General features: G+C 37.0%; 1 protein-coding gene across 2 annotated transcripts in view; it reads right to left on the reverse strand.

Annotated features, from left to right (window-relative positions):
• Positions 1-11,852, reverse strand: part of bcat1 (branched chain amino-acid transaminase 1, cytosolic) — a 36,245-nt gene extending 24,393 nt beyond the window's left edge. The window contains exons 1-2 of one of the 2 annotated variants that reach the window (XM_022671759.2): positions 11,727-11,852; positions 8,524-8,583 (exon numbers count right to left, since the gene is read on the reverse strand). In XM_022671759.2, the coding sequence (XP_022527480.1) occupies positions 8,524-8,583; positions 11,727-11,777 (111 nt within the window). In that variant the 5' untranslated portion in view covers positions 11,778-11,852. Of the gene's footprint in view, positions 1-8,523; positions 8,584-9,030; positions 9,180-11,726 lie in introns of those variants that run through there. The other variant, XM_022671761.2, reaches the window with a different exon arrangement.
• Positions 11,853-12,650: the final 798 nt, after the last annotated feature.

A 12,650-nucleotide genomic window follows, 5' to 3' on the forward strand; every position in this document is an offset into this window, starting at 1 on the left:
ATTGAACAATGAGAAGCTAAAAATGAGCTAAAAATGAAACAGTAGTAACTAGGATATTTTTTTTATAAAAAGTAAGGAGTAGAAAGTTTAGATAATTGTGTGAAAATATATTTGACACATCTTGGGGAAACACATTCGCTCTGTGTGATAAAGAGAGTGTCACTGAAATACTCTATCAATGTGTAAAAGAATTGTGAAAACATTGTGAAACGTCTGAACACACACGAGTTACTGAAAGTAAAGATTAGTTCTATTTCATAAGGATTCATTAATCATTCATTCATAAAAAAGGCACAGATATTCAGCAACTTTAACAATCAATGTATGAATTTCAGCCACTTACAGTAACAGAGAACCCAGCCACTGGAATAAAGTAAAAATGACCCTTAAAAAGTTAAAAAGTTAAAGAGCTCATTCCTACCTGCCTTCAACCCCTCCCCCACAGTCAATTTTACAGCTCTAAAACTCAAAGGACATAATGTTTTCAGAGATATAGCCTTAGTTATAAAGATACCGCACTGAGTGCTAGGTAATGCTAAAAGACGGCTAAAAGACATGTTGATAATGTTTTGATAATGTTTCTTTTAGCTAAACTAACGCTACTAAACTCTGCCCAAGCACCGAATCACCAAGTCTGGGGTAAGTTTCACCACGTTGAAGCCCCAGAATCACTCTATATCATAAAATCTGACTCAAACAACGCCTGTTTTGACTGGGGTTCTGTCGAGTTGTGCTATCTTGTCAAACCGTGCTTCCCTATTTTATATTTCAGGTCTCTGTAAAATGCAGAATCCACCGGAGATCCTATTTCAAACTATAGTTACTTACACAAGATAGCCAACGTTAACTAACTGTGTAAACAGAGCTGTAAGCTCTTTAGCTAACTTCAGCTCTGTCTGTGGGTGGTCCCAAGCAGAGGTGGGCGTGGCCATGAATACTAATTCACGGGTTGACCTAGACATGGTGCTTTTCCTGATCGACTCGTTTTTCTGAGGCTTTTCTTTTCTTAGCTACTGCAGACAATGAAGGAAAAGATGATTTTAGCAGAAGGAGACCTTTAAGGGTAATCATTGGACAGAGAGGCTGAAAAAAAGGCTTTCTTTGTTTTAAAGGAGAAATCCAGTGTAAAATGGAATTGGGTTGTATCAGTGAAATATGAAAACAAGTACAAACTTTTGTTTAAAAGCCCACCTCCATTCTCCCACAGCATTCTCCCCAAAAATACAGCACTTTTAGCCAATGCTCGCAACAGACTAACAATGCTAGTGATAGGAGCATAAGCAAGGGTGCTACCCATACAAAAAATCACTACTTTTACATCATTAACAAGCTCAACGTAGCCTGATAAGTCGACTCCATTAGCACGAATGAATAGGTAGAATAGGAAAAAATATATATTTATAAATTAATTCTGTGGATTTAGAAAAAGGCACAGATGTACAACAACATTATTCAATCAATCAATCAGTCAATCAGTCAATCAATCAATGAATTACCACTACTAACAGAGAACCCTGTGAGTTAACACCATGCCCACAGTAATACACCACCAACACCAGGCCTTTAAACTTCTCTCCAGCAGACACCGCCTGAGATTAACAGCGCACAGATTACAGCCTTCCTCCACTCTGCTGCATAATCCCAGATTACTGAGAGAAGGTGAGCCAATGTCATGTTTATAGCACTATAAATCAGCAATACAATAAAGCAATGTAGATTAATATACAGTCTTATAATATAGAATTTTAAAAAATGTTGAAATTTGTGACACAAGAGCCCACTGTCACGAACTACAGACTACAGGTTAAACTTTAATAATAGTAATAAGAAAGGGCATCTTTCGAGTGTTCGAGCAGACTAAAGTGCTATAATCACTATAATCGAGAGATCTCTGGTTCGAATCCTGGTCATGCAGCTTACGGTCAGCAGCTGCCGGAGCCCCGAGAGGGCACAGTTGGTCTTGCTCTCTCTCTCTGGATGGGTACAGTGGGTAGATGGAGCTCTTTTTTATTTCCTCTCATCACTACTAGGGTGATGTGGATCAGCACAAGGCTGCGTGCGTCTGTGAGCTGATGTATCAGAATCGAGCGCTGTGATGCTACTCGGCAAAATAGGGGGAGTCCTGATGAGCGGGTTGGGTAATTGCCCTTGTAAATAATAATAATAATAAGACACGACACCTTTCGAGTGTTCGAGCGGAATAAAGCGCTGCCACTATAATCAGGAGATCTCTGGCTGCATCCCGGACATGCAGCTTACGGTCATCAGCTGCCGGAGCCCAGTTGGTTTTGCTCTCTCTCTCTCTCTCTCTGGGTGGGTACAGTGGGTAGATGGCGCTCTTTTTTTCCTCTCATCAGTCCTAGGGTGATGTGGATCAGCACAAGGCTGCGTGCGTCTGTGAGCTGATGTATCAGAACCGAGTCGCTGTGCTTTCCTCCGAGCATTAGCGCTGTGATGATATATATATATATATATATATATATACAGTTAAGGACGATATTATTAGCCCCCCTATGAAATTTTAAGTCTCCTCAAGATTCTGGCAAGATCCTTTTTAGCAGAGCAAGGCAGTTCTAACAGAGCATTTCTGAACATACAATTTTTCATTAGAAGGACCAAAATATTTATATTTGTGCACCAAAATATTATTATGTAAGAATAAGCTAAAATGACCAGGGACATTATTATTAGCCCCCTTTAAGAAATTAACATTTATTAAGTCATCACACAAGCCACTTTTGTGCAGTGATGTGCTTTACCTTCTCAGGTGATGTGCATAAAGGTGATCAGGTGAAACAGATGACTGCACTCAATTAAGTTAAGTTAATTAACTCATTTAAGTTAAAACATGGTATAAAAGCCTCATTATGGAGCTGGCAGTTGAGGAAGCAACATGCCAAAAACAAAGGAAATCAGTTTGGACCTGAGAAAAAGAATTACTGATGCACACAAAGCAGGAGAGGGATATACAAAGATATCCAAGCGTTTCCAAGTGTCAAGAACTGGAGTGAGAGGCATCATTCAGAGATTCAAAGACAGCAACACAGTGCAGAACAAGCCTGGCAGAGGTAGAAAGAGAAAGATTTCAGAGAGACTGGAAAGAATACTAGTGAGAAATGTGTCTAGAGACCCCAGATTAACTTCCAAGGCACTGGCAAATGACTTGGCCACATCGGGAATCATAGTCTCTAAGAAGACCATCACTAGAGCTCTGCACAGGAATGACCTGCGAGCGTGCAGACCAAGAAAAACTCCACTTTTGAGGAAGAGGCACCTTCAAGCAAGACTTAAGTATGCTCGGGACAACCTGGAGAAAAATTATTCATACTGGAAGCGTGTCTTATGGTCTGATGAGACTAAACTAGAGCTCTTTGGCCACAGGGACACTGCTTATGTTTGGAGAAAAAAAGGACAGGCATTCAACCCAAAGAACACCATCCCCACAGTGAAGCATGGTGGTGGGAGTATTATGCTATGGGGATGCTTCAGTGCATCTGGAACTGGAAATCTTGTCAAGGTGGATGGAATCATGAATAAAGAAAAATATGTGACTATTTTGAAAGCGAACCTTAAGCAGTCAGCTGTGAAACTGGGTCTGAGACGTCACTTCATTTTCCAACATGACAATGATCCTAAACACACATCCCTCCTGGTGAAGAACTATCTCCAGATGACCAAAGTGAATGTCATTGAATGGCCTGCACAAAGCCCTGACTTAAATCCAATAGAAAATCTGTGGGGTGACCTAAAGAAAAATGTCCATGCAAGACAACCATCGAATCTAGAGGAACTTGAGAGATTTGCTAAAGAACAATGGGCCAGGATTCCTCAAATGAAGTGTGAGAGACTTGTTGTAAACTACAACAAACGTCTACAGGCAGTAATCCAGCAAAAAGGATACACAATTAACTATTAGGATGTGGGGGGCTAATAATTTTGACCCTGATAGTTTTTGTGTTTTGTGTAATATCTTCATTTCTGAGTGGAATACAATATAGTGTAAGCATCCAAAATAAAACTACGATGTCTAAAAAAGCTGTGTTTTAGTTTATTTTGCTCTGGTTAATATCACTTGGAAAATCCTTAGAAAACAAGGACTATTTTGTAAGGGGGCTAATAATATCGTCCTCAACTGTATATATATATATAAATATAATTGAAGATAAACACACAGACAGGTTATACAGGCCTCTATAATTGATACACAGGATTATAGTTAACAGTAATTATATCTCAAGCTCAAGTGTTGCCTGAGTGATGAATGAAGGGACGCCCGGTTGCTGTGTTTCAAGGAAATGTCTTTGCAGTTTGCCACAAGCTCCCTGCCACCAGAACAAAGTAAAAATAACCCCTTTGTCTGAAATGACTGGTTGTTTTTCCGGCAACACAACAGTGGAACAAATGGTGAAGTTGTGGGTAATCTTAGAACAGAGAAGCTGGAAAGGTTTTGTCTATTAAATCCTATAAGGATCTTGTAAAACACACGTCTGAGCATGCATTATTGATTTACAGTACGTCTCCTCCGCCTCACTAACCTCCATTAATACATCAATAAACACGAGGAACCCTCGTGCTTCCTTTCACACTCAGATAGAGCTGACATCACCATCACATACTCATCCTCTTTAACAGCAAAGGTCACTTTCAGCAACCGGCAGCATTTTACTCATTTTAATCTAGTCAACAGTGCAGCAAATGCACAGCTTATCGTATCTTTCAAACTGTAAAATGCACTGGATTATAAAATGCAATTTTATGCGACACTAGTAAGGAACAGGGGTGTCGCAATGTTTTCCTTCTCATTCAGCAGATCTCACCGCTGAGTGGGGAGACTTGTAAAGCTAAGCTATGTAAACAAAACTGTAATTCTTAAAAAATATATATAAATTCTATTAACGTCAACCGAGCACTGAATGTTAATCTACACAGATTTCTCTCCTGAAAACTGTTTATGTGGGTGAGTAAAAAGCTTTCATTTAATAAGAGTAAGCTTAGATTTCCAGATTTTCAGTAAGGCATTAGCAGCTAACCGCTAGCACCTAGCACAGTTAGTCGCTGTTCCAGTAAGCTAGGGCGATATTAGCTAGCGGTTCGTCCCACGTAGCTCGTTTTAAAACTGTAAACACGCAGACTACAGTCCAATATACTCACCTCTGAACAGCCAAAGAGCTAGCACTTAGCACAGTTAGCAGCTAATGCTGCTCCAGCAGTGCTAGCTGGGGTTAGCAGCAGACTACAGGCTGATAATACTCACCTCTGAACTTCAAAAGAGCTAGCGCTTATAACTCTGTACTTCAGTGGAGTGTCTTTACTGCTCCTTAATACCTGACTGGTAAAATTCATACAATATGTTGTTCACAGCTAACTTAACTATAAAATATATACTGTTTTACTGTAGTATTGAGATGCCTGTTCATTAATTTCTTCCAGAATAAAGAGTTTGATAAAACCTGCTTCTGTTGGAGTAACCCCTGTCCAAGGATTTGATTCTATTGAAGCACAAGAGTATCTGTGAGGTGATTAACCATTAATAATCACATCACTTATAATGTCAGATGTCAGATTATCACCTAACCTAATCCCCAACTGTGCAACTCATCCCAACAGTGTTGGATGGAGCACCATCTTCATCGTCAGTGCTGTGTTTTTCCAGAAAATCTTACAGCACTTCATGCTTCCCTCTGCTGACAACTTTTATAGAGTTGCAGATTTCATTTTCCAGCAGGATTTGGCACACTGCCCACACTGCCCAAAGTACCAATTGATCTTATAATATATAATATTCTAATTTTGTGAGACACTGATTTGGTTTTTTTTTATTGGCTGTAAGCTTCATAATCATCAACAATAAAAGAAATAAACGCTTAAAATAGATCACTCTGTGTTTAATACATCTATATAATATATGAGTTTCACATTTTGAACTGAGTCACTAAAATAGAAATAATGAGGAGTTTCTTTGATTTTACCAAATTGAAAACCTCTGGAATATAATCAAGAGGAAGATGGATGATCACAAGCCATCAAACCACCAAACTGAACTGCTTGAATTTCTGCACCAGGAGTAAAGCAGCATAAAGTTATCCAAAAGCAGTGTGTAAGACTGGTGGAGGAGAAGAACATGATGCCAAGATGCATGAAAAAAAAACTGTGATTAAAAAACAGATCAGGGTTATTCCACCAAATATTGATTTCTCTTAACTCTTAAAACTCTTTATGAATATGAACTTATTTTGTTATTTCACTTGTTATTTCAGTCATTTCTCATTTTCTGCAAAAAATGCTTTAAATGACAATATTTTTATTTGGAACTTTGGAGAAATGTCTGTAGTTAATAGAATAAAACAATAATCTTATTTTTTTTACTCAAATATAAACCTATAAACAGAAAAATCAGAGAAACTGATTCAGAAACTGAAGTGCTCTCTTCATTTTTTGTCAGAGCTTTATGTCCATTGTGTAAAGTGTATATATGTAATACAGTTTTTAACATATAGGTCGTGTTCTGTACAACACCTATACCAATACCTCCCTGATCTGTTATGTGGATTCTTGCCACACAAGCTCTACATGTCAATAGTCAACTAGCTTACTGTAAATACACTGATCTAATCGTGCAACAGACTGAAGGAAGCAGAGCCAGCGTACAGGTAGAGCCATAGAGGGATACACCAACAGATTAGCCTCTTCTGTCTGTTTACTCTCACTGTGCTCTATCCTGGTTCATACATGATTTTAGTTGTGCACAGTTTATACAATTTTATTAAACTTAACAATCATAAACTGTTCATTATAAAAAGTCAAAGGGCTAAATCTTAATCTAAAGCAATCTACAGGTGAAACTTCAATTGCGGATCATGCAGCTGAATTTTTGGCACAAAAAATACTCCTTGTGCAGCTCGAAATGCACAAAAGGCATAAACGAATTCTCTTAATAATTAATCAAGGATAAGTTTTGGCCATTAGTTAAAATAAACTAATCAACGCAGAGGAAACTGAACTGTGCATCAATTTCTCCAATATTTCTCCCAAATTCCAAATGGAAATATTGTAATTTAGAGCATTTATATTTAGAAATAACCAAAAAGATGCTTTTAGACCTCAAATAATGCAAAGAAAACAAGTTCATATTCACAAAGTTTTAAGAGTCCAGTAACCCTGGTTTTTAATCACAGTTTTTTTTCATGTATCTTGTCATCATGTTCTCCTCCACCAGTCTTACACACTGCTTTTGGATAACTTTATGCTGCTTTACTCCTGGTGCACAAATTCAAAAAAGCAGTTCAGTTTGGTGGTTTGATGGTTTGTGATCATCCATCTTCCTCTTGATTATATTCCAGAGGTTTTTTTAATTTGATAAAATCAGAAAAACTCATAATTTTTAAGTGCTCACTTATTTATTTATTTTTTTCCAGATCTGTATTTTCTTTACTTTACACTGCATCTATCAGACTTTCCCATAGTATACAGCATTCTGCCCCCTGCACTTCCCACTTCCCACTCAACTCATTCCTTCCCATTCTGTCACCTATTGGACTATTTCCTCACTTCCACACACAAACTCTAGATATCTGCATATCTACATAGCATCGTATATTTACTTATTCAGACTTACTTAACATTTTTCTGTGCAATATTTGTCTATAGTGTTATACTATAAAGCTATCTGTATGTCTTATTTTTTTTATATATTTTTTTTTATTTTATTAGGATGTGGGACATGGCTTTTGACTTCTGACTGTGCATAACACCCCCCTCAAGCGCACTCAGGTAGCATGAGTAAAGGTGAACATGTTGAAGTCTTGTCCTCTAATCACCTGTCTGACTCAGACAAACAGAGAGAGAGAGAGAGAGAGAGAGAGAGAGAGAGAGAGAATACGGAGAGGAAGCTTGATTGACAGGGCTTAAAGAGATCTGGCTTCTCTTTCAGCTCAACCTCAACCAAAGACTTACAGCAGGAGACCAGCTGAGATCCAAGCGGCTAAAAGGGAAATCGGAAATGGGGGCTTCCTGCATGAATATTTTAATTATGGAGGATATAAAATAATCCAAACCCTTAAAATTTTTGCTTTTTGCATGTTTCTTGTTTTTTTTATGATATGGCTTCTTAAAAGATCTCCTTGAAGATTCTAGACGTTCACAGACGTTAGAGTTTCAGCTCTACGAGAGGACGCATACATTCGGATGCAGTGAGGACATACATAAGGACATAAGGACACTAACAAGAGAGAGACACTGTTTTTTTTTTCACTGAAGAAGAGCGTTTTTCCTTATTTTTTGGTAAAACAGTGAAACATCAAAATGTTGCCTTTGGATTCTACAATGCAGGCAAGTGCTGAATCAATTGGGATATATTTATTATATCTGTAATATCATTAATTTATGTAGTTATATGTAGTATGAATGAACAATAAATGAATTAAAGGTAGACAAGCAATAGAAAGTAGTAGAGCAGTACGGATATAGGTAGCTGATTACAGTAGAAACAGTACACTTTAGCTGTTTTAGAGGTTAGAAGTTTACCTTAAAACTAGGAACGCTGTTAACGCCCACATCATTCAGAGCAGGATCTTCACCTTGGTCCTGAAAAAAGAAAAAAAAAATGGAAAAGAAAAACTTCAATATCAAATTTCAATTATTTGTTTTAGAGGAAGAAGACTCGTTTTTAACTTTAAAACTGACTGATTTAACTTATTTAATGACTCAAAAAGCACATAGACAGAACACAGACACTACTTATTTCAAATAATTGAGGATTAAAACACAATAAAGCTCTAAAGGCTTATTTCCATTGTACACATCACACAAAACCCATAATTAAACATCACAAAACTGGTCATTTTCTACTTCTATTTCAGCTCAAGGCTATAAAAATAGGTCATCCATAAAAAAAGCATACCCTACGCTGGTCAAGAGATTTTTTAGCAGAGCAGGTTTTTGCTCTGGATTAAATTCTAACTAAACCATGACCTCCTAAACTAAACCTAATGCTAAAATAAAGATTTAAAGATTTTAGGACCTAAATCTTACCGGCATATCTCAGCACAGGGAAGAACACTCAACTAAAGACTAAAGACAGTCTGAGCTGCTGGAAAAACGTTAAAATACAGCCAAATACGACGTCTTCACTTCTTCACAGATCCTCAGCTTCTTCACAGTGGAACAGCCTGTGCTCTTCTCACTCTGTCTATCTATTTAACCTCGCTCTCCTACCAGGCCACAGAGTATCATTACAGGATGTCGTAATATACAACAAGCCCAGCTAAAAAAAGATTGGGGGGGGGGGGGGGGGGAGATGGGGAGTCTACTATCTCTAATGTGTCCTGGGCTGAGTTGCACCATTTTTTTTTTTAACACCAAAAGTTAATTCCTAACTTAGTGTGTAAAGTCTCTATACCCTGAAATATGGTGCCATATCACCCACCCCTAATTATCACATCAAAGTACTACTTTTTTTTGCTGTTTTTAGCTAAATAAAAATTCACACTGATCTTATTTCCTATTATATATCTACTAGAGATATAGATTATATCTGTCCAGTATCATTTATTTTACTTTAATGCTGAATATATGGAGATATTTTGAGTGCATTATTATTATTAGTATCATGACTAATAATTCTGGATCATTGACTTCTGTTACAAATCTGATAAAATTATTATTTTTAAATATCTCAATTAGCCATATCATATTGCATGCAATAATAAAATTCTAAATAATTTTCTAATTCAGTGTTTTGTCATATCGCCAAAAGTATCGTTATTGTGAAAATACCATGAAATATCGTGATATTATTTTAGAGCCATATCGCCCACCTCTAGTCTCTACTAAGCATTTAGTTACTACTAGCTGGTTAAAAACTTGATTTTTTGACTCAATTTGTGTTGTGCACAAAGTGACAGATGACAAGTGTATAACATGTCAACGAATATGACACACGTATATTACACATACACTAGTTTGTATAGCGCTATTTGATTTAGTAGTCAAATTTCCTTGTGGATAAATAAAGTATCTATCTATCTATCTATGTTAACATTTTTTTATAATACATCTGTTTTAGGGTTTTTTTGTGCATTAAACAACCTGGATTGATCAAATTGTCATTGAACAAAAGTGTAAATGGAAATGAATAATAATGAATACAATAATTACTACTACTACTAAAAAAAAAAAGACAAAAGCAGTCTCTAATGACAGTCTCTCGTTCTCTAATGTCTCTCATTGCCATACCATAACTTTACCATGACACAGTGATATATGCCATCCAAATATACTAGCTACATCTACAGGGACTGGGACTGGGAACATGCTCTAATAACATGATGCTTCTTTGTATTTTTTTTTTTTTTTTACAGTCAAATATACACTAGTTTAACACTAATTTAGCGTGAGTTTCTTCTTAAGTTTGTGTTTAAAGTCTCTACAAAACCCTTATAGTTACTTATTATCTTTAAGCTATCCTTTTACTAAATCTGGTTGCACCACAACCAGATACGTGTTGTAACTAGTATCAAATAGCGTTAACTAACTCATAACTAATTTACATATGGACAAAAGTATAAAACGTCAATCAACGTACTGGCATGGAGACATGGTTGTCTATCAGAGCCATTACAACATTTTCAGCTTTCATCTCAATACAATATACGATATTTCAATATGATATTTTAATTGCTATAATATAGTATAGTATAGCATATAGCTAGTATATGAGTGAAATATTACTATTGTTAATGTTCCCTGTATATTTTTGTTTGTTTGTCTGCTTGAATACATTATTTTTCATTGGTTTACCTACAGCTTACTTCTACTACTGCTCAATATATTCAGTAGATAATGTCTCCTACGTATATACTAGTTTTGATTTATTAGTAATGCATAAATATGAATTTATCTAGTATTTTGAAAACAATTACAGTTTTATGTAGGGGTGGGCGATATGGCTCTAAAATAATATCACGATATTTCAGGGTATTTTTGCGATAACGATATACTTGGCAATATAGGAAAACAGAAAAATAATTAATTAATTTCAGGAATATAGCATAATAGTATAACAGTATAATCATAATGTGGCAAAAAATACTGCAGAATATTTTCATGCATATAAACTGCAAACAAAAACTATAAATTAAAACAATTATACAATAAATACACTTAAAGCTTCACAGTAAATAATTGACTACTTTTAAGACAAACCATCCCTATTATCATTTTACGTTCACTTACGTTACGTTGCATCTTACAACTAGCCTACGTTTGAACGCGCGCGCGTGCACAGCTGATGCAACCCAGTCCCTGGATAGCGTTAGTTATTTTTCTCATTTTTCCCCGAGTTAGTCAATACAAACAATATGGGAAGGCTAACTGTTACGTGTGTCCCCTCAAATCTCTTTAAAAATGCATCATTGTCTCATCAGCATTCATCCCATCCCATCAAATTAAATTAATGGAGATGAGCACAGATCAAAGATAGATAATATCACACACAGTAGCTTCTTCCATCTGCTTCACGTGCCACGCATTATTCCACACAGTCAGAACAGAAAGGGGGGATATATCTGCTGCATGGCCTCGCGGACGCGGAGAGACTGTGTTTACACACACACACACACACACACGCTTGCATTAATCCCCGCAGCCCCGCGCGCCCCAGGTAATGATAAACACCTGGAGCGCGTGAGGACGGTCGTCGTTTTATCTCTCCTGGTAGCGTTCTTTACCTCGCGACGTGGCGCGCGCGCGGCTCCCGCTGCTGCTGCTTCGCTCGCCATTGCTGCAAAGAAACACTCGCAGATCTGAAAGAGAGAGAGAGAGAGAGAGAGAGAGAGAGAGAGAGAGAGAGAACACACACACACAGAGCGCGAGCGAAAGAGAGAGAGAGACAGAGAGAGAGGGAACACACACACAGAGCGCGCGCGCAAGAGAGAGAAAGAACGGAGCTTTAGCGTTTTAATAAAAAAATAAAACAAAAAATAAAAATACAAAATCCCCCATATATACAGTTTTTACTGAAGAATAAACTGCAAAAAAAAACAGAAAGAAAAAATAATAATTTATAAGGCACGCGCATGTGGATATAATTATACACGTAGCGCTGAGCTTTAGTCACGTGTTCCCATGCGAGCCGCCATTCTCCTCCATTCGTACTTACATACCTCCACTAGCCTGAGGGACAGACAGCACAGCCTATAAATAGATGCATGCCCTATTTACATAGTATATAGCCAACAAAGCACATTTTTATTAAAGACTAGACTAAATCTAAACTCAATATCTGCAGTACAATTCATAATATTACACTCATAACACACAGCACATTTTTAATCAGTATAAAATCAATCATCAAATGTTATTGCTGAATTAACATTAATTATTATATGATTTACCTGCTAAAAAAAATCAAAATCCAGCTCCTGACCAGTATAGGGTATTTCATTTCTGCATGGCCCTAAACTATATATATATTTTTCATTAATAGCTGAAATACGTTCCTAAAAAATGTTTTAATTGTGGTAATTTCCACCTCTGCAGACCAGTCTCAGGTTCAACTGTGCTATAGGCAAGGATGATGTGTCCGGCTACTTTAGTATGCAGACAAATTACAATATGCAGATCAGTCTATCAATAATACCGCCCCCTGCTGA

Source organism: Astyanax mexicanus, chromosome 2 (assembly GCF_023375975.1).
Source record: "Astyanax mexicanus isolate ESR-SI-001 chromosome 2, AstMex3_surface, whole genome shotgun sequence".
NCBI classification, from domain to species: Eukaryota; Metazoa; Chordata; class Actinopteri; order Characiformes; family Acestrorhamphidae; genus Astyanax; species Astyanax mexicanus.